Here is a 19,467-nt window from a genome sequence, read left to right on the forward strand (position 1 = left end):
AGAGAATCACGTCACACACACACAAACACACACACACGGGCAACTGCAACCGTCATAAGTATGAACCAAGCCTTTGAATTTGGCTCTTATGATCGTGGAGGATGTTGCAAAAGTCATCACTGTGAAAAAGGGTCATAAACTGCTTTCTTTCAGTGCCGTTGTAACTTTGGTCACTAAAATGAACCGTGGTAAGTCAAGGACTACCTGTACTTAGGACTGCGACTCTCAGAATCCTGATTATTATAGAATTTGGGAATCTTTTTTACCGGTGTTTAGAGAATAGACATACGAAGTAATAGTAAAAGAAGTTGATGTAAAGTATAGAAAATGCGTTCATAGTCAATATAACTAATAGAGTTAAATAAATTACATTGCGGTTGTTATAATATTAGATACTTAAGGTATCGCAATTAAGCCAAGATGAGATTAAATAATGAATAAGATTGTATATTTTAATGTTGGCACAAAATATTCGTACCCAGACGACACACTGGTTAATGGAAAATGGATTGTTTATATTTCTATCTCTATCTATCTATCATCTATCTATCTATCTATCTATCTATCTATCTATCTATCTATCTATCTATCTATCTATCTATCATCTCTCTCTCTCTCTCTCTCTCTCTCTCTCTCTCTATCTCTATCTATCTATCTATCTATCTATCTATCATCTATCTATCTATCTATCTATCTATCTATCTATCTATCTATCTATCTATCTATCTATCTATCTATCTATCTATCTATCATCTCTCTCTCTCTCTCTCTCTCTCTCTCTCTCTCTCTCTCTCTATCTATCTATCTATATATTCTCTCTCTCTCTCTCTCTCTCTCCATCTATCTATCTCTTTTTCCATATCCATCCATCTATCCTCTGTCTGTGTGACTGTCTGTCTGTCTGTCCCTCCCTCCCTCCCTTCATATCTATCTATCTATCTATCTATCTATCTATCTATCTATCTATCTATCTATCATCTATCTACCTACCTACCTACCTACCTACCTACCTACCTACCTACCTATCTATCTATCTATCTATCTATCTATCTATCTATCTATCTATCATCTATCTATCACCTACCTACCTCTATCTATCTATGTATCTATGTCTATCTCCATCCATGCATCCATCTATCCTGTCTGTCTGTCTGACCCTCCCTCCCTCCCTCCCCTCTCTCAAATAATCCAGATAGAAGATAGATGTCTCTCTGCAGGCAACCTTAGAAACCAACGCATCTCTCCCTTACCTATCAGCCCATGGGAAGCCGTTGAGAGTCCTTGACCGTTAGAGATGTAGAAACCCAAGTGGTTTTTCTGATACCGGGCTGGGTTCTTGTAGTGGTGGATCAGAATGACGAAACTGATGGACTCTTGTAGGACCACAGTGACGTTGGCGTGGGCCACGATGGACACGTGGAGATTCTTGCCCACCACCACGGCGTCGCGGTCACAGGGGAAGACCAGCCTCTTCTCATCATCCAAGATGACCTTGGTGGGAGAAATTTCCAGGTAGGACCTTTGCGGTTTGTTGATGAGAATGGTGATGCTCTTGAAGTACGTCCGCTGTTTCTTATGACCGTTCCGTGGGGCAGGTGCCCCGATTAGCTGACCATTGACGGTTACTCCTAAGGGACAATTTCAAAGAGTTTGATTTCGTGGTTAAGGCGCCAGGCTAGAAAGCAAGAGATTTTGAGTTCAACTCCTGCCTTAGGCATGAAAGCCGACTGGGTGACTTTGGGCCAATTATCAGGAGGCGGAGAGTTCTAGTCCTGCCTTAGACTTGAAAGCCAACTAGGTGACCTTGAGCCAATCACCAGGGGACAATGATTTCTAGTCTTGCCATAGCCATGAAATCTGATTGTGTGACTTTGGGCCAATCACCAAGAGATGGTGAATTCTAGTACCATCTTAGCCATGAAAGCCGATTGGGTGATTTTGGGCAAATCACCAGGAGATGGTGATTTCTAGTCCCGCCATAGCTTTGAAAGCCAACTAGGTGACCTTGAGTGAATCACCAGGAGACTGAGAGTTCTAGTCCTGCCTTGGCCATGAAAGCCACCTGGGTGACCATGGGCCAATCACCAGGAGATGGTGAGTTCTAGTCCCGCCATAGCTTTGAAAGCCAACTAGGTGACCTTGAGTGAATCACCAGGAGACTGAGAGTTCTAGTCCTGCCTTGGCCATGAAAGCCACCTGGGTGACCATGGGCCAATCACCAGGAGATGGTGATTTCTAGTCCCGCCATAGCTTTGAAAGCCAACTAGGTGACCTTGAGTGAATCACCAGGAGACTGAGAGTTCTAGTCCTGCCTTGGCCATGAAAGCCACCTGGGTGACCATGGGCCAATCACCAGGAGATGGTGAGTTCTAGTCCCGCCATAGCTTTGAAAGCCAACTAGGTGACCTTGAGTGAATCACCAGGAGACTGAGAGTTCTAGTCTTGCCTTGGCCATGAAAGCCACCTGGGTGACCATGGGCCAATCACCAGGAGATGGTGAGTTCTAGTCCTGCCATAGCTTTGAAAGCCAACTAGGTGACCTTGAGTGAATCACCAGGAGACTGAGAGTTCTAGTCCTGCCTTAGCCATGAAAGCCACCTGGGTGACCATGCGCCAATCACCAGGAGATGGTGAGTTCTAGTCCCGTCTTAGCTTTGAAAGCCAACTAGGTGACCTTGAGTGAATCACCAGGAGACTGAGAGTTCTAGTCCTGCCTTAGCCATGAAAGCCACCTGGGTGACCATGGGCCAATCACCAGGAGATGGTGAGTTCTAGTCCCGCCATAGCTTTGAAAGCCAACTAGGTGACCTTGAGTGAATCACCAGGAGACTGAGAGTTCTAGTCCTGCCTTAGCCATGAAAGCCACCTGGGTGACCATGGGCCAATCACCAGGAGATGGTGAGTTCTAGTCCCGCCATAGCTTTGAAAGTCAACTAGGTGACCTTGAGTGAATCACCAGGAGACTGAGAGTTCTAGTCCTGCCTTAGGCATGAAAGCCACCTGGGTGACCATGGGCCAATCACCAGGAGATGGTGATTTCTAGTCCCGCCATAGCTTTGAAAGCCAACTAGGTGACCTTGAGTGAATCACCAGGAGACTGAGAGTTCTAGTCCTGCCTTGGCCATGAAAGCCACCTGGGTGACCATGGGCCAATCACCAGGAGATGGTGAGTTCTAGTCCCGCCATAGCTTTGAAAGCCAACTAGGTGACCTTGAGTGAATCACCAGGAGACTGAGAGTTCTAGTCCTGCCTTGGCCATGAAAGCCACCTGGGTGACCATGGGCCAATCACCAGGAGATGGTGAGTTCTAGTCCCGCCATAGCTTTGAAAGCCAACTAGGTGACCTTGAGTGAATCACCAGGAGACTGAGAGTTCTAGTCCTGCCTTGGCCATGAAAGCCACCTGGGTGACCATGGGCCAATCACCAGGAGATGGTGAGTTCTAGTCCCCGCCATAGCTTTGAAAGCCAACTAGGTGACCTTGAGTGAATCACCAGGAGACTGAGAGTTCTAGTCCTGCCTTGGCCATGAAAGCCACCTGGGTGACCATGGGCCAATCACCAGGAGATGGTGAGTTCTAGTCCCGCCATAGCTTTGAAAGCCAACTAGGTGACCTTGAGTGAATCACCAGGAGACTGAGAGTTCTAGTCCTGCCTTAGGCATGAAAGCCACCTGGGTGACCATGGGCCAATCACCAGGAGATGGTGAGTTCTAGTCCCGTCTTAGCTTTGAAAGCCAACTACATGACCTTGAGTGAATCGCCAGGAGACTGAGAGTTCTAGTTCTTACCTTAGCCACAAAAGCCACCTGAGTCACCATGGGCCAATCACCAGGAGACAATGAGTTCTAGAACCATCTTAGCCATGAAAGCAAGCTGGATGATTTTGGACCAGAGTTTTTATACATTACCTCTTGCCATTTTCCCCCTGTTTGCATGCTCTACTTCTCAGTATGGTACAGAGCTGTATTTTTTTTAAATGCAAAGGAAAGAGCCACAAATTGTATCATAACAGGACAGATTGGGACGATCTGTTTCCCACAATGTGGTAAGGCAATGGCGCAGTTCCCACAACCCACTGAATCACAAAACAATGCCCTTTAGTTTAGTCTGGCTTGTTGTGCGATTCCAGCGGATCTTTAGACATTTCCTATTTGTGATGCGGCCACCGTTGCCTCCTAAAAACAGATGTATTGTTCTTGACACAGTTGGGACAATAATTGCGGGCCTTAAAACCAACGGCAGAGGAAACGCCGTTTAATATTCGCTTCCTTTGGCGATGCTTGCTTGCAACGGTCCCAAGCCGGCCCTAAACTTTGTCCTGAAACGGATTTGGGAAGTGGAAATTCATCAGTGTTTCCTTTCCATCCATTGCTTCAGACTGGGCCAAACCTTGACTCAGCTCTGCTGACGGAACAAGCCAACAGGCCTCACCGGCTATTGATTCCCATCAGTGGTGGGTTTCAAAAATTTTTGGAACCTACTCTGTGGGTGTGGCCTCCTTTGTAGGAGTGGCTTGCCAGCCATGTGACCGGGTGGGAGTGGCTTGCCGGCCAAGTTCAGAGAATACCAAAGGACCCCACAGTCCTCTCCCTCCTTATCTTTTTCCTTTTTGTCCTTCGACTTCTCCTCCTCCTCCTTTCCCCACAACCCCACTCCCTTCTAGCAGTGATGATGTTACCTAGTTTGGTAATGAAATGTCTGTAAGAATACCACCAAGCTCAGAAAGCAGCAAGGATCCCACTATCCCCCACCTCCTCTTTCTCCCTTTCATTCTCCTTTTTGTCCTTTCTGCTCCTTCCTCCCTCCCACCCCCTTCTAGCACTGATGATGTTACCTAGTTTGAAATGTCTGTAAGAAAACCACCAAGCTCAGAAAGTAAGTGCAGGGCGTAAACGGAGGAGTGGTGGGTTGCTCTTACTGTCACTACCGGTACGCTGATTGTGGTCTGTTCGTGCACGGGCCTCACATGTGCTGTGCATGGGCCTAATGTGTGCTGCGTACACATGCCCAATCCACCACCACTGCGACAACCAGCTGCTTGTTGGGGCTTGCACAGGCCCCACACGCTGTGCATGCCTGCACACTTTGCTGTTTGCCATAAAAACAGCTATAGAGTGTGGGCGGGGCGGGCGGGTGAGACAAATGAGCCACCGTACTGGTATGCTCTCAGCTGCTCCTGGCCACTACTGGTACAGCTGCACCAGGCCATACCCACAGACTCACTAGGCCACGCCTGCCATGGCCATGCCCACCCAGCAACCGGGCAGAGAACCCCTTGCTAAAATTTTTGAAGCCCACCCCTGGTTACCCTACCTGAGTGCTTGTGATCGGAAACTAATTGAAGGATATCGCCAGGCTGCCCGTCGATGTTGAAGCAGACGGTCAGCTTGTTCCGTGGCAAATCGATAACAAAATGAGGGTCCCCGTCGGCTGGAGAGACGATTCAAAACAAAACAGGAAGGGAAACATTAGCTTAGATTAACAGAGTTGGAAGGGATCTCGTAGGTCATCTAGTCCAACCCCCCCCTCCGCCCAAGCTGGAGACCCGACACCATTTCTGACAGATGGCAATCCAGTTTCTTCTTGAAAGCTTCCAGTGATAGAAGCTCCCACGACTTCCAAAGGCAACTTCTGTTCCATGGGTTGATTGCTCTCATTGTCAGAAAGTTCCTCTTTTATTTCCAGGTTGAATCTCTCCTTGGTCAATTTCCATCCATTCTCCCTTGTCTGGTCTTTGGGTGCTTTGGAAAATAGCTTCACCCCCTCCTCTCTGTGGCAGCCCCTCAAATATTGGAAGACTGCTCTCATGTCTGCCCTGGTCCTTCTCTTCCCTAGACTAGCCATGCCCAGTTCCTGCAACCGTTCATCGTATATTTTAGCCTCCAGTCCTCTCATCATTCTGGTTGCACTTTTTCTAGAGTCCCAAATATCTTTTTCATAGTGTGGTGTGGTGGATGCAGTGCTTTACTAAGGCTTTATAGAGTGGTATTAGTCCGTCACTTGATCTTAATTGTATCCCTCTGTTAATGCAGTTTAGGATCGCATTGGTTTTATTGGCTGCCACTGCACACGGCTGGCTCCTATTTAGCTGGTTGTCCACTAAGACTCCAAGATCCCCCTCACAGTCACTGCTATTAAGCCAGGTCTCACCCAGTCTATATGTGTCCTTTTGATTTTTCTTACTTAAATGCAGGATTTTACTTTTCTCTACATTGAATTTCATTTTGTTAGATAGGACCCAGTGTTCAATTAATGAAGGATCCTTGGTTCTCTCTGAGGTTGCTTGTTTTCTTGCAGATGTTTTATGAGAAAGAGGAAGAGGAAAAGGAAAGAAAAGAAAGAAAGAAAAAGAAAGAAAGAGAAAAGTAGGAAGGAGGGAAGGAAGGAAAGAAGAGGGAGGGAGAAAGGAAAGAACAAAAGAAATAATGATTGAATGAATGAGAAGGTGAGAAAGAAAGATAAAGGAAGGAAAGAAAGGAAAGAAAGAAAAAGGAAGAAAGGAAGGAAAAAGAATGAAAGAAAGAAAGAGGAAGAAAGGAAAGAAAGAAATAAAAAGAAAGAGGAAAGTTGGAAGGAAGGAGAGAAGGGAAAAAAGAAAGAAAAGAAAGAAAGATGGGAGGAAGAAAGGAAAGAAAGAACAAAAGAAATAAAGCATGAATGAAAAAGAAAAAAGAAAGAAAAAGGAAGGAAGGAAGGATGGATGGAAGGAAAAAGAGAATGAAAGAAAGTAAGGAAAGAAAGAAAAGAAAAAGAAAGAGGAAGGAAGGGAAGGAAGGAATAAAGAAACGAAAGAGAAAGAAAGAAAGAAAGAAAGAAAGAAAGAAAGAAAGAAAGAAAGAAAGAAAGAAAGCCTGTTTTGCTCAGCAAACATAGAAGACCGAATGTGGCCAAAGCCTCGTCTTTTTCTTAAGTGCTGGACCACTTACCTGAAGTTTTAGTGACGTTGATTTTTGGCTCCTCTGATTTTTCAGGAACAGGGCCTGAAACAAGAGGAGGGGAAATGAGTTTACACAAAGTGACACAGACACACAGAGCCCAGATACCAGTGGTGGGTTGCAGACGGTTTGCCGTTCCGTTACGGTGCTCTGGAGACCATCCACCTGCCCGAGCTCCTTACCTCTCTTTTAAGCCTTTGGAGCATACGGTACCTGCGAGACGTTCCGCTGAGTAGCCGGAGCATCACGGAGGCTTGCGGAGGCGTCGCTGACAGGTACAATGCATGCGGACGGCGCGCACGTCCATGTGGGTGACACCGGGCCCGTTCCAAATGTACCGGTTGGAACGGGATCAGGAACCCACCCCTGCCAGCTACACACATACACACCAGGCCAAACTACTATTATGCCTCCCCCAGAGAAGAGCCATGGCTTGTTCACATATTAAAATGGAGTAACAGAGCTGGACTAGAAGACCTTGGAGGTCTTCTAGTCCAACTCCTTGGAGGTCTTCTAGTCGAACCCCTTGGAGGTCTTCTAGTCCAAACCCTTGGAGGTCTTCTAGTCCAACCCCCTGCTTAGACGGAAAACCCTACACCACTTCAGACAGATGGCTATCCAACATCTTCAAGACATCCAGTGTTGGAGCATTCACAACTTCTGGAGGCAGGCAGTTCCAGTGATTAATTGTTCTAACTGTCAGGAAATTTCTCCTCAGTTCTAAGTTGCTTCTCTCCTTGATTAGTTTCCACCTGTTGCTTCTTACCTGAGGGCACCTGGTGACCTTGAAGGCCCTGGATGATTTCTCCAACGCCTTCGGCTGAAGGACCAGCGTAGACCTCCATCGGGGGTTCCACTTGAAATGGAAGGGTCTTCATCTTCAGCGTGGTGAAGGGCATGACAAAATTGTAAGCAAGCGCCAAGTTCTTGGCCCTTTCCCTCAGAGAGGCCTTCTCCTTGCGGTTGTCGCTTTTCAACCAGGAGGCCAACAGTTCCTTGATAGTGAGGTAACTCCAGGCCCGCTCGATATAGTTTTGATCGGTTGAGGAGTTCGGCGGGCCAACAAAACTCGCCTCGAGGAGGTTCTGCCCCGAAAGGTCGACGGCCACGTCGGTTTTCAGCAGGACGTGCTTGTCACTGTTGCTGGCTGTCACTTCGACGTGTAAGCGGTGGGCGGTCTTGTTGAAGAGCTTCCCCGCGACGACAATTTCGGAACCGTTGAAGTAATTAGGGAAGAAATGCTGGGTCACTTTCTCCACGCTGTCCACGGGGTAATCCACCCGGATGTCCGACAGAAGCGGGGTACCGATCTCATCGTAGAATCTGCATAGACATGTTTGGTTACTCTTAAAATATGAGGGCAAGTCATAAGGAAACTAACACAGAGGGAGTCCTCGACTTACAACCATTCACTGAGTGCCAGTTCGAAGTTACAACAACACTGAGGAAAGTGACTGATAACCAGTCCTCACATCTTTAGGACAGGTAACCCTCGACTTATGGCCACAATTGAGCCAGTGGTAAGATTCAAATTCTTTTACTACTGGCTCTGTGGGTGTGGCTTGGTGGATGTGGCTTGGTGGGTGTGGCTTGGTGGGCATGGCTTGGTGGACGTGGCAGGGGAAGGTTACTGCAAAATCCCCATTCCCTCCCGATCCAATAGAACTCGGGAGGCAGAGAATAGATGCTGGTGGGGCCAGCCAGAGGTGGTATTTACCGGTTCTCCGAACTACTCAAAATCTCCGCTACTGTTTCTCCAGAACTGGTCAGAACCTGCTGAATACCACCTCTGAATTACAATACAATAGCAGAGTTGGAAGGATTGGATTGGATTTATTGGATTTATATGGAAGGGATCTTGGAGGTCTTCTAGTCCAACCCCCTGCCTAGGCAGGAAACCCTATACCGTTTCAGACAAATGGCTATCCAACATCTTCTTAAAGACTTCCAGTGTTGGGGCATTCACAACTTCTGGAGGCAACTTCTGTTCCACTGATTAATTGTTCTAACTGTCAGGAAATTTCTCCTCAGTTCTAAGTTGCTTCTCTCCTTGATTAGTTTCCACCCATTGCTTCTTGTCCTACCCTCAGATGGCCTTGGAGAATAATTTGATTCCCTCTTCTTTGTGGCAACCCCTGAGATATTGGAAGACTGCTATCATGTCTCCCCTAGTCCTTCTTTCTATTAAACTAGACACACCCAGTTCCTGCAACCTTATTCATATGTTTTAGCCTCCAGTCCCCTAATCCTCTTTGTTGCTCTTCTCTGCACTGTTTTTAGAGTCTCCACATCTTTTCTACATCGTGGCAACCAAAACTGAATGCCGTATTCCAAGGGTGGCCTTACCAAGGCCTTATAAAGTGGTATTAACCCTTCACGTGGTCTTGATTCTATCCCTCTGTTGATGCAGCCTAGAACTGTGTTGGCTTTTTTGAATTGAGCTCATAATTTCTATTGCTAAGCAAGGCAGTTGTGTTATTCCCCCGCCCCCCCCCCCCCATTTTACAACCTTTCTTGCCACAGTTGTAAATTGTTCCAGTTGTTAAGGTCCTCAACGTATGACCACAACTGAGCCCAAATTTTCTATTGTGAAGTGAGACATTTCCTAAGTGAATTTTACCCCATTTTACGACCTTTCTTTACCACAGTTGTTAAGTGAATCACTGCCGTTGATAAGTTAATAACATGGTTGTCAGTTGAATCTGGAATCCCTTTGACTTTGTTTGTCAGAAGGTCGCAAAACAGAGTCACCTGACTCTGGGACCCCTGCAACTTCATAAGTATGAACCAGTGGCCAAGCTGGTTGAATTTTGATCAAGTGATCAAGGGGATGCCACAGTAGTCGTAACTGTGAAAAAACAATTGCAGTTCACTTTTTTCAGTAACGTCGCGGCTTTGAACGGACACTAAATGAACTGTTGCAAATGGAAGGCTACCTGTAACACCGCTGTTAAGTGAATCCGGCTTCCCCATTGATGCTGCTTATTGGATCGTCGCAAAAGGGCCCCTGCAACCGCCATAAATATGAAACCTGTTGGCCAAGCATCTGAATTTTGATGACAGGACCGTGGGGGGGTGCAGCAATGGTTGTAAGTGTGAAAAACGGTCATAAGTCACCTTTTTCAGTGTTGTAACTCAATGCTCATTAAATGAGCTGTTGTAAGTCAACTCCTTGGGCAATACGCCCCACCTCACCATCTAAGAGTTGATATTATAGTATAGTTAGACCACGTGTAACTGAAAGATTGGATGCCAAATTGTGATTTTAATATGGATTTTATCTGTTACTTGTCACCTTATTCTAGAATTTTTAACGAGGTTTTTTTACTGACTGTAATAAACTTGATTTGATTTGGATTCATCGCACCTAGAGAGGCGGTTCTGTCCATTCCTTCATTCTCACGGCCTTTACAACTGGTTTAGGAAGCTGGGATTCTGGCAGAAATTCCTCATGGTCTCTGAAATGACCAGGTAGAATAGGAAAAATCCTGCATGGTGTTGTGGCCGGCCAGCGGGCAGCAAAGCTGGCAGCAGAGTCGGACAGTGAGAAGGTTGGGGAGGAACGCGAACCAGTCCTGGGGGCTGAGGGGAGCTCAGACAAGGGCTCCGCGTCGGAGGCAGAGAGGGAGCTAGACAGCAGTGAGGCAGAGGAACAGCTGGAGCCTGTTCCCAGTGTGCGCATGCGCAGAGCTGCCAGTTTTGCCTTGCCCTGCATGTGGAAAGTAATTATCTGGCAGCTCTCCAAACGAGATAAGGTGCGTGTGGGTAAACATTCCTCTGAAAGACTGCTTGCTAAAGCCTTGCTGACTGTGAATGAACGGAATTCGCAATCGTGTAAATAAAAGAGGTTTTGCCGGGACCAAGACTCTGCTTCATGCTTTCTAAGGAAGCCTTGGCTCAGAACACTGGGAAACTCTCGTCTCAATAGCCTCCTCTCATTCTAAGTCAACGTTCATGTAACCATTAATTGAGAAATCATAAATGACTTGGCTGGTCTCGTCCATTCAAAAACAAATCATGGGTTTCAAACCACAGTGGCTGAATGTCCACATTGGGCTCAGCCAAAGACTTTCTCTAAAACTTGGTTTAGAACAGGGGTGTCCAAACTTGGGAACTTTAAGACTTGTGGACTTCAACTCCCAGAATTCCCCAGCCAGCATGGCTGGGGAATTCTGGGTGTTGAAGTCCACAAGTCTTAAAGATCCCAAGTTTGGACACTCCTGCTGTAGGAAGTAAAAAAAAATGTTTAGAAAAATGTGGGAATCCAGCCAAACTAAACCAATTTACTTAAGTTCCTTATCTGCCCTTTCCAAGATAATGTTACTTTCCTCTTATAACACAGCTGGGCGATAGAGCTGACTCAGAATGAAAGGACGCTGCATTTAGCAGCTGGAACTGTGCCCAGCTGAAGCAAAAATAGGGATTAAAGTCACCCAGCTACAAACTGGGGGAGAATGAGTTCTAGTCCTCCTGCCTTAGAAAGAACAGAACGTTGGAAGGGACCTTGGAGGTCTTCTACAGCAACCAGGATGATGAGGGGACTGGAGGCTAAAACAGATGAAGAATGGTTGCAGTAACCGGGCATGGCTAATGAAGAGAAGGACCAGGGGAGACAGGATAGCAGTCTTCCAATACTTGAGGGGCTGCCCCAGAGAGGAGGGGGTCAAGCTATTCCCCAAAGCACCTGAAGGCCAGACAAGGAGAGATTCAACCTGGAAACAAGGAGGAACTTTCTGACAATGTGAACAATCAACCCATGGAATAGGAGTTGCAAAGCTCACTTAACAACCTTCTCGCTTAGCCACAGAAATGCTGGTCTCAATTCCGGTCATAAGTAGAGGACTATCTGTAATCTGCCGTTGGTTTGGTGAGAGGACAGACAAAATCCAAGCAGTATATAAAGCATTAGATGTAAATAAGACATTTTTTAAAAAATCTCATCATTTAAGAACATTGTGAATATTAGCAAGTGGGTCAAGCCAGAGCACCCGAAGGCCAGACAAGAAAGAATGGATGGAAACTGAACAAGGACAGATTCAACCTAGAAATAAGAAAGAATTTTCTGGCGGTGAGAACAATCAACCTATGGAACGGAAGTTGCCTTTGGAAGTTGTGGGAGCTTCATCATTGGAGGCTTTCAAGAAGAGGCTGGACTGCCATCTGTCTCTGTCAGAAATGGTGTAGGGCCGTGATGGCAAACCTATCACACATGCGCCAGAGGTGGCACACAGGGCCCTCTCTGATGGCATGGAGCCATTGCACCAGCTGTCCCACCCATGCGCCTCCTCCTGTGCATGCGCCTTGCCTCCCACCAGCAAGCTGGCCTTTGGGTCTCTGCCACGCATGTGCGGGGGGCATGGGGCATCCTGTGCATACGCATAAGGGGTGAGGCATGCACAGGGGTCATGTGTGTGGGGTTACGCATGTGCAGGGAGGGGCATGGGGGGGTGTCACACACACACATGCATGGGGGATCCACATTGCATTTTGGGGTTTGGGGTGCACGGCGCACACTTTGGCCACTCGGTCCGGAAAAGCTTAGCCATCACTGGTGTAGGGTCTCCAGCTTGGGCAGGGGATGCTTAGACTAATGACCTACAAGGTCCCTTCTAAATCCGTTAATCTGTTAATTTAAGAAAAAGCTTGGGGAATCTGCCATTAAGGAGAGGAAGAAGGGAGAAGCCATCGGGCTTGGGGAAGGCTGACACCAAGCTAACCGAAATCTAGCACAAGCGATAGTACGGGGTAATTTTTCTCACCAACCCTTTAAGGTGAGTTGCAGCGTCCTCATTCTCCCCGATCAACCTCATCATCCCACAGTTCTCCAGGGCCAACCTCTCCAGCAAGTGGCGGTCAACGTCATTCCCGATGCCGATAGTGAAGACGCAGAACCTGCCGCGAACGGCTTCCTTGAGGTTGCTGACGATCTTGCTCGTCTGGATCTCGCCCATCGTGGGCCGCCCATCGGTCAGGAACACCAGGAGGGAGGCACTTCGCGACTCTGCTTCGTTCTGGGTGATGTAATCGTTGAGGATTTTTGCGCTGGCCTGAAGAGCATCGTTGATATTGGTACCTGCGACAATGCCGTGGAGATAAATGAGGTGGTAGGTAGGTCGGAGGTGTCCAATTTTCATCCACTAGGTGACCGACCTTGACAACTTTAAGGCCTGTGGACTTCAACTCCCAGAATTCCCCAGCCAGGAATCCTGGGAGTTTAAGTCCACACGTCTTAATGTTGCCGAGGTGGACACCCCTGTACTAGATACAATACAATACAATAGTAGAGTTGGAAGGGACCTTGGAGGTCTTCTAGTCCAACCCCCTGCCTAGGCAGGAAACCAGGCAGGAGATCCTTAGATAAGATTGCGAAGTTGATCTTATCCAGCTGCATTTAGACATGATTGCTTGGAAGTTTTGTAGACTTTTTTTTAGAACTATCCAAATTTACTACAACAGGAGACAAGATTCCACATCTTGGGATTGCACACCATACAAGGCATATACAAAAAGAAAAAAGGTCAAAAAACATGAGGCAGACCCAGAAGAAGGTTTTCAGCACCATTACACCAGCACCAAACAATGGCTGAGGCTGCTAGGAAAGTAAAAACAAGAAGCTTATACCTCCCAGAGAGGGAGGGAGAGGGGGAAGAAGGAGGAGAAGAAGAGGTAGAAGAAGAAGGGGAAGAAGGATAAGAAGAAGCAGAAGCAGAAGAAGAAGAAAGAGGAGAAGGAGGAGGAGGAGGAGGAGGAGGAGGAGGAGGAGGAGGAGGAGGAGAAGAAGAAGAAGAAGAAGAAGAAGAAGAAGAAGAAGAAGAAGAAGAAGAAGAAGAAGAAGAAGAGGAGGAGGAGGAGGAGGAGGAGGAGGAGGAGGAAGAGGAAGAAGAAGAAGAAGAAGGAGGAGGAGGAGGAGGAGGAGGAGGAGGAAGGAGGAGGAGGAGGAGGAAGAGGAGGAGGAAGAAGAAGAAAAAGAAGAAGAAGAAGAAGAAGAAGAAGAAGAAGAAGAAGAAGAAGAAGAAGAAGAAGAAGAAGAAGAAGAAGAAGAAGAAGAAGCAGCAGCAGCAGCTTCTACCCTAAATTTCCTAATGTGCTCTCCAGCTCAGAAAAGTTGGGTTATTAGAAGAGGAGAAAGGTGAAGGAAGAGGAGGATGAGGATGAGGAGGACGAGAAGACAAGATGATGCTGGACAAATTAAAGCAGGTGGTGAAACGAGGTCTGCCAGTACCAGGTTGCCAATATCCAGGTGATCCTCATGTCAGACCTGCAAGCCTGACACTTCAACTGGCCCCACATAGGTGCAGCCCATCCTACTTTTTGCTTTGGAAGGATGGAAGGCTGAGTCAACCTTGAGCCAGTCAAAATCGAACTGCCGGGAGTCGGCAGAATTCGCCTGCAACACTGCATTCCAACCACTGCACCAAATGGGGTATAGGTGGTCCTATATGTATGACCAGTCACTTAATGACTATCCAAAGTTACAAGGGACCTCCTCCAGAGTCTACTTATGACCTGAACTTCCAGTGGCTGTCTCCCCCTCCTTGGGATTTATTTATTTTTATTTATTTAAGAAAATTTATAAGGCTGGACAAGTCACTCTCAGTGACTCCAGGCAGCTTGTAAGGATAAAAGGCCAAAACAAGAACTATAAAAAAGCAATAAGCTTCTATCCTATTTTTCCTAATGTCCTCTCCAGCTCAGAAAAGTTGGGTTATTAGGCATGAAAGCCAGTTGGGTGACTTTGAGCCAATCACCAGGAAATGGTGAATTCTAGTCCCGCCTTAAGCATGAAAGCCAGTTGGGTGACTTTGAGCCAATCACCAGGAGATGGTGAATTCTAGTCCCGCCTTAAGCATGAAAGCCAGTTGGGTGACTTTGAGCCAATCACCAGGAGATGGTGAATTCTAGTCCCGCCTTAAGCATGAAAGCCAGCTGGGTGACTTTGAGCCAATCACCAGGAGATGGTGAGTTCTAGTCCCACCTTAGGCAGGAAAGCCAGCTGGGTGACTTTGAGCCAATCACCAGGAGATGGTGAGTTCTAGTCCCACCTTAGGCAGGAAAGCCAGCTGGGTGACTTTGAGCCAATCACCAGGAGATGGTGAGTTCTAGTCCCACCTTAGGCAGGAAAGCCAGCTGGGTGACTTTGAGCCAATCACCAGGAGACAGTGAATTCTAGTCCCCCCTTAGGCAGGAAAGCCAGCTGGGTGACTTTGAGCCAATCACCAGGAGATGGTGAGTTCTAGTCCCACCTTAGGCAGGAAAGCCAGCTGGGTGACTTTGAGCCAATCACCAGGAGATGGTGAGTTCTAGTCCCACCTTAGGCAGGAAAGCCAGCTGGGTGACTTTGAGCCAATCACCAGGAGATGGTGAGTTCTAGTCCCACCTTAGGCAGGAAAGCCAGCTGGGTGACTTTGGGCCAATCACCAGGAGATGGTGAGTTCTAGTCCCACCTTAGGCAGGAAACCCAGCTGGGTAACTTTGGGCCAATCACCAGGAGATGGTGAGTTCTAGTCCCACCTTAGGCAGGAAAGCCAGCTGGGTGACTTTGGGCCAATCACCAGGAGATGGTGAGTTCTAGTCCCACCTTAGGCAGGAAACCCAGCTGGGTAACTTTGGGCCAATCACCAGGAGATGGTGAGTTCTAGTCCCACCTTAGGCATGAAACCAACTGAATGAGTTTGGGCCAATCACCAGGAGATGGTGAGTTCTAGTCCCACCTTAGGCAGGAAAGCCAGCTGGGTGACTTTGAGCCAATCACCAGGAGATGGTGAGTTCTAGTCCCACCTTAGGCAGGAAAGCCAGCTGGGTGACTTTGGGCCAATCACCAGGAGATGGTGAGTTCTAGTCCCACCTTAGGCAGGAAAGCCAGCTGGGTGACTTTGGGCCAATCACCAGGAGATGGTGAGTTCTAGTCCCACCTTAGGCATGAAACCAACTGAATGAGTTTGGGCCAATCACCAGGAGATGGTGAGTTCTAGTCCCACCTTAGGCAGGAAAGCCAGCTGGGTGACTTTGAGCCAATCACCAGGAAATGGTGAATTCTAGTCCCGCCTTAAGCATGAAAGCCAGCTGGGTGACTTTGAGCCAATCACCAGGAGATGGTGAGTTCTAGTCCCACCTTAGACATGAAAGCCAGCTGGGTGACTTTGGGCCAATCACCAGAAAATGGTGAATTCTAGTCCCGCCTTAAGCATGAAAGCCAGTTGGGTGACTTTGAGCCAATCACCAGGAAATGGTGAATTCTAGTCCCGCCTTAAGCATGAAAGCCAGTTGGGTGACTTTGAGCCAATCACCAGGAAATGGTGAATTCTAGTCCCGCCTTAAGCATGAAAGCCAGCTGGGTGACTTTGAGCCAATCACCAGGAGATGGTGAGTTCTAGTCCCACCTTAGGCAGGAAAGCCAGCTGGGTGACTTTGGGCCAATCACCAGGAGATGGTGAGTTCTAGTCCCACCTTAGGCAGGAAAGCCAGCTGGGTGACTTTGGGCCAATCACCAGGAGATGGTGAGTTCTAGTCCCACCTTAGGCAGGAAAGCCAGCTGGGTGACTTTGAGCCAATCACCAGGAGATGGTGAGTTCTAGTCCCACCTTAGGCATGAAAGCCAGCTGGGTGACTTTGGGCCAATCACCAGGAGATGGTGAGTTCTAGTCCCCCCTTAGGCAGGAAAGCCAGCTGGGTGACTTTGAGCCAATCACCAGGAGATGGTGAGTTCTAGTCCCACCTTAGGCATGAAAGCCAGCTGGGTGACTTTGGGCCAATCACCAGGAGATGGTGAGTTCTAGTCCCACTTTAGGCAGGAAAGCCAGCTGGGTGACTTTGGGCCAATCACCAGGAGATGGTGAGTTCTAGTCCCACCTTAGACAGGAAAGCCAGCTGGGTGACTTTGGGCCAATCACCAGGAGATGGTGAGTTCTAGTCCCACCTTAGGCAGGAAAGCCAGCTGGGTGACTTTGAGCCAATCACCAGGAGATGGTGAGTTCTAGTCCCACCTTAGGCAGGAAAGCCAACTGGGTGACTTTGAGCCAATCACCAGGAGATGGTGAGTTCTAGTCCCACCTTAGACATGAAAGCCAGCTGGGTGACTTTGGGCCAATCACCAGGAGATGGTGAGTTCTAGTCCCACTTTAGGCAGGAAAGCCAGCTGGGTGACTTTGAGCCAATCACCAGGAGACAGTGAATTCTAGTCCCGCCTTAAGCATGAAAGCCAACTGGGTGACTTTGAGCCAATCACCAGGAGATGTGAGTTCTAGTCCCACTTTAGGCATGAAAGCCAGCTGGGTGACTTTGAGCCAATCACCAGGAGATGGTGAGTTCTAGTCCCACCTTAGGCATGAAAGCCAGCTGGGTGACTTTGGGCCAATCACCAGGAGATGTGAGTTCTAGTCCCACTTTAGGCATGAAAGCCAGCTGGGTGACTTTGAGCCAATCACCAGGAAATTGTGAGTTCTAGTCCCACTTTAGGCATGAAAGCCAGCTGGGTAACTTTGAACTAATCACCAGGAGATGGTGAGTTCTAGTCCCACTTTAGGCATGAAAGCCAGCTGGGTAACTTTGAATTAATCACCAGGAGACGGTGAGTTCTAGTCCTGCCTTAGTCTTGAAAGTCTGCTGGATGACTTTGGGCCAATCACCAGAAGCCTGCGAGTTCTAGTTCCACCTTAGGTATGAGAGCCAGTTGGGTTTCTGTCTCAGCCCAACCCATTTCACAGTGCTGCTATTTCAGGGAAAATAAGGAGAAGCAAGGCGTGTTGGCCATGTTCACTCCCTTATGTTCTTTATACAAATAAAGAAGGTGCGATATAATCGACTAACCAATCACAAGATTACCTTCATTAGGTGGGACGAAATGGATGTGGAAGGTGGCATCTCGTATATTTTCAGGAGTCACGGGGACCAACTGCTCCTCTTTCCAGACCTTGATTTCATTGGAGAAGCCAATAATGTTGAAGTGGTCTCCAGGCCGGAGGTCATGCAGGATGGTGGACAAGGCCTCTCTCGTCTGGAAGGTAACGGAGGAAAGCCGGTAAGGAGCGTTGCAGGAGTGAAATGCTACCGGTTCTGAACAGTTCGCTAGAACTGGTAGCGAAAAATGCTAAGCTTTGCCTGAACCAGTAGTTTAAAAAAAAGCTTTAAAAAGTGGGAAAAAAAGGTTCCGTGAAACTCAGCTATGCTGCGCAATCTTTTTCCCCTTCTTTTTAAAGCATTTTTTTTACTACTGGTTCTGGCGAATAGATAGGAAAAAAATGCTTTAAAAAGTGAAAAAAAGTTGGTTCCCACAATCGCGTGGATCAGCTGTGAGCCCCGTGATCGTCGGATACTCTTCATTTCACTTTTTAAAGCATTTTTCCCCCTACCTATTCGCCCAAACTGGCCAGAAGAAAACGCTTTAAAAAGTGGGGAAAAGTTGGCCCCACCCACCCAGTCACATGACATCCCTCCCCAACCACGCCCACAGAATTCATTTCGTTGTACGAGGTGCAATGACAATAAAGTAAACTTAACGTGAAACGAGGCATTCAGGCTGTGTTGGAGCCACCATCCGTTTTCATAGTTTAGGGATTTACCCCGTGATTTTCAGATTTCATCTCTGGAAAAGACCAGACTAAAATGCAGTCTGACATTCGGGCTAATATCCTATTAGCAGTTCATCTATCTTTACAGGACCTGGTTACTGAAAAGCTCTATTTAACTTCCATCAGGATTGTTGTCAGTTGTATCAGGAGCTAAACGGGTATGGTATCCGGTGCTCCGGGCATGCTCCGGTATGCCCGTACCGGGGCGTACCACCTGCAACCCACCACTGAATTGGCCGGTTGCTTTAAAAACAGTTATACAACAGAGGCGGGTGGGTGGGCCAAATGAGCTATCGTACCGGTACACCGTCAGCTACTCCCAGCTACTACCGGTACGGCCATACTGTACCGTACCTGGAGGAACCCACCACTGCTTCCCACCCTATTGGACTCCAACTCCCATCATTCCCTAGCACATGGGCCAGGAACAATGGAAGCTGTAGTACCAGCCATCTAGGAGGCATCCTACGGCTTGTGTATTCTCATCTACACTTCAGCAATGTTGGACACAAGAACGCCACAAAGGGGATGAAGCTAAATCTTGACTCGTCCTTTCTGTTGTCAGAAGAAAAATGGATTTAGGATATAGTCAAATAAAGGAGGGATAATGATAATAACGTACATATAGGTATGGGTACAACATAAGGAAATGGGATGTAAATTGTAAACAGTGATTTGGAAAGAAGGATTAGAAAACTTTGTTATTAAATGTTATGGATGTTTAGCTACAATAGGCCATAAGGATTCAGTGTCATTGGAGGATTTTATAAATAAGTAAATGAAATGCCAGTATGTGGTTATGTATTAAATCTTGGTATATTTTATGATGAGGGACGTTTAAACAATTATAGTCAAATGAAAATGGAGGTATGATGATGGTAATATGTATAAATATATCTGAGTTAAAATACTTGAGTTAATATGAATTATGCTTGATGACTGTGGAAGAGACGCACGAAAGTTTT

The 19,467-nt window shown here is 47.3% G+C and overlaps 1 protein-coding gene across 4 annotated transcripts in view; it reads right to left on the reverse strand.

The window, feature by feature from the left end:
- ITIH5 (inter-alpha-trypsin inhibitor heavy chain 5) overlaps positions 1-19,467 on the reverse strand; it is a 48,937-nt gene that overhangs the window by 2,117 nt on the left and 27,353 nt on the right. For all 4 annotated transcript variants that reach the window (XM_081958066.1, XM_081958068.1, XM_081958065.1 and 1 more), the window contains 6 exons: positions 17,757-17,928; positions 12,699-13,008; positions 7,702-8,258; positions 6,927-6,980; positions 5,314-5,430; positions 1,251-1,628 (listed from right to left, as the gene is read on the reverse strand). In XM_081958066.1, coding sequence (XP_081814192.1) covers positions 1,251-1,628; positions 5,314-5,430; positions 6,927-6,980; positions 7,702-8,258; positions 12,699-13,008; positions 17,757-17,928 — 1,588 coding nt within the window. The remainder of the gene's footprint in view (positions 1-1,250; positions 1,629-5,313; positions 5,431-6,926; positions 6,981-7,701; positions 8,259-12,698; positions 13,009-17,756; positions 17,929-19,467) is intronic.

The sequence above is a fragment of the Natrix helvetica genome (genome assembly GCF_964273705.1).
Source record: "Natrix helvetica genome assembly, chromosome: 6".
Lineage (NCBI taxonomy): Eukaryota > Metazoa > Chordata > Lepidosauria > Squamata > Natricidae > Natrix > Natrix helvetica.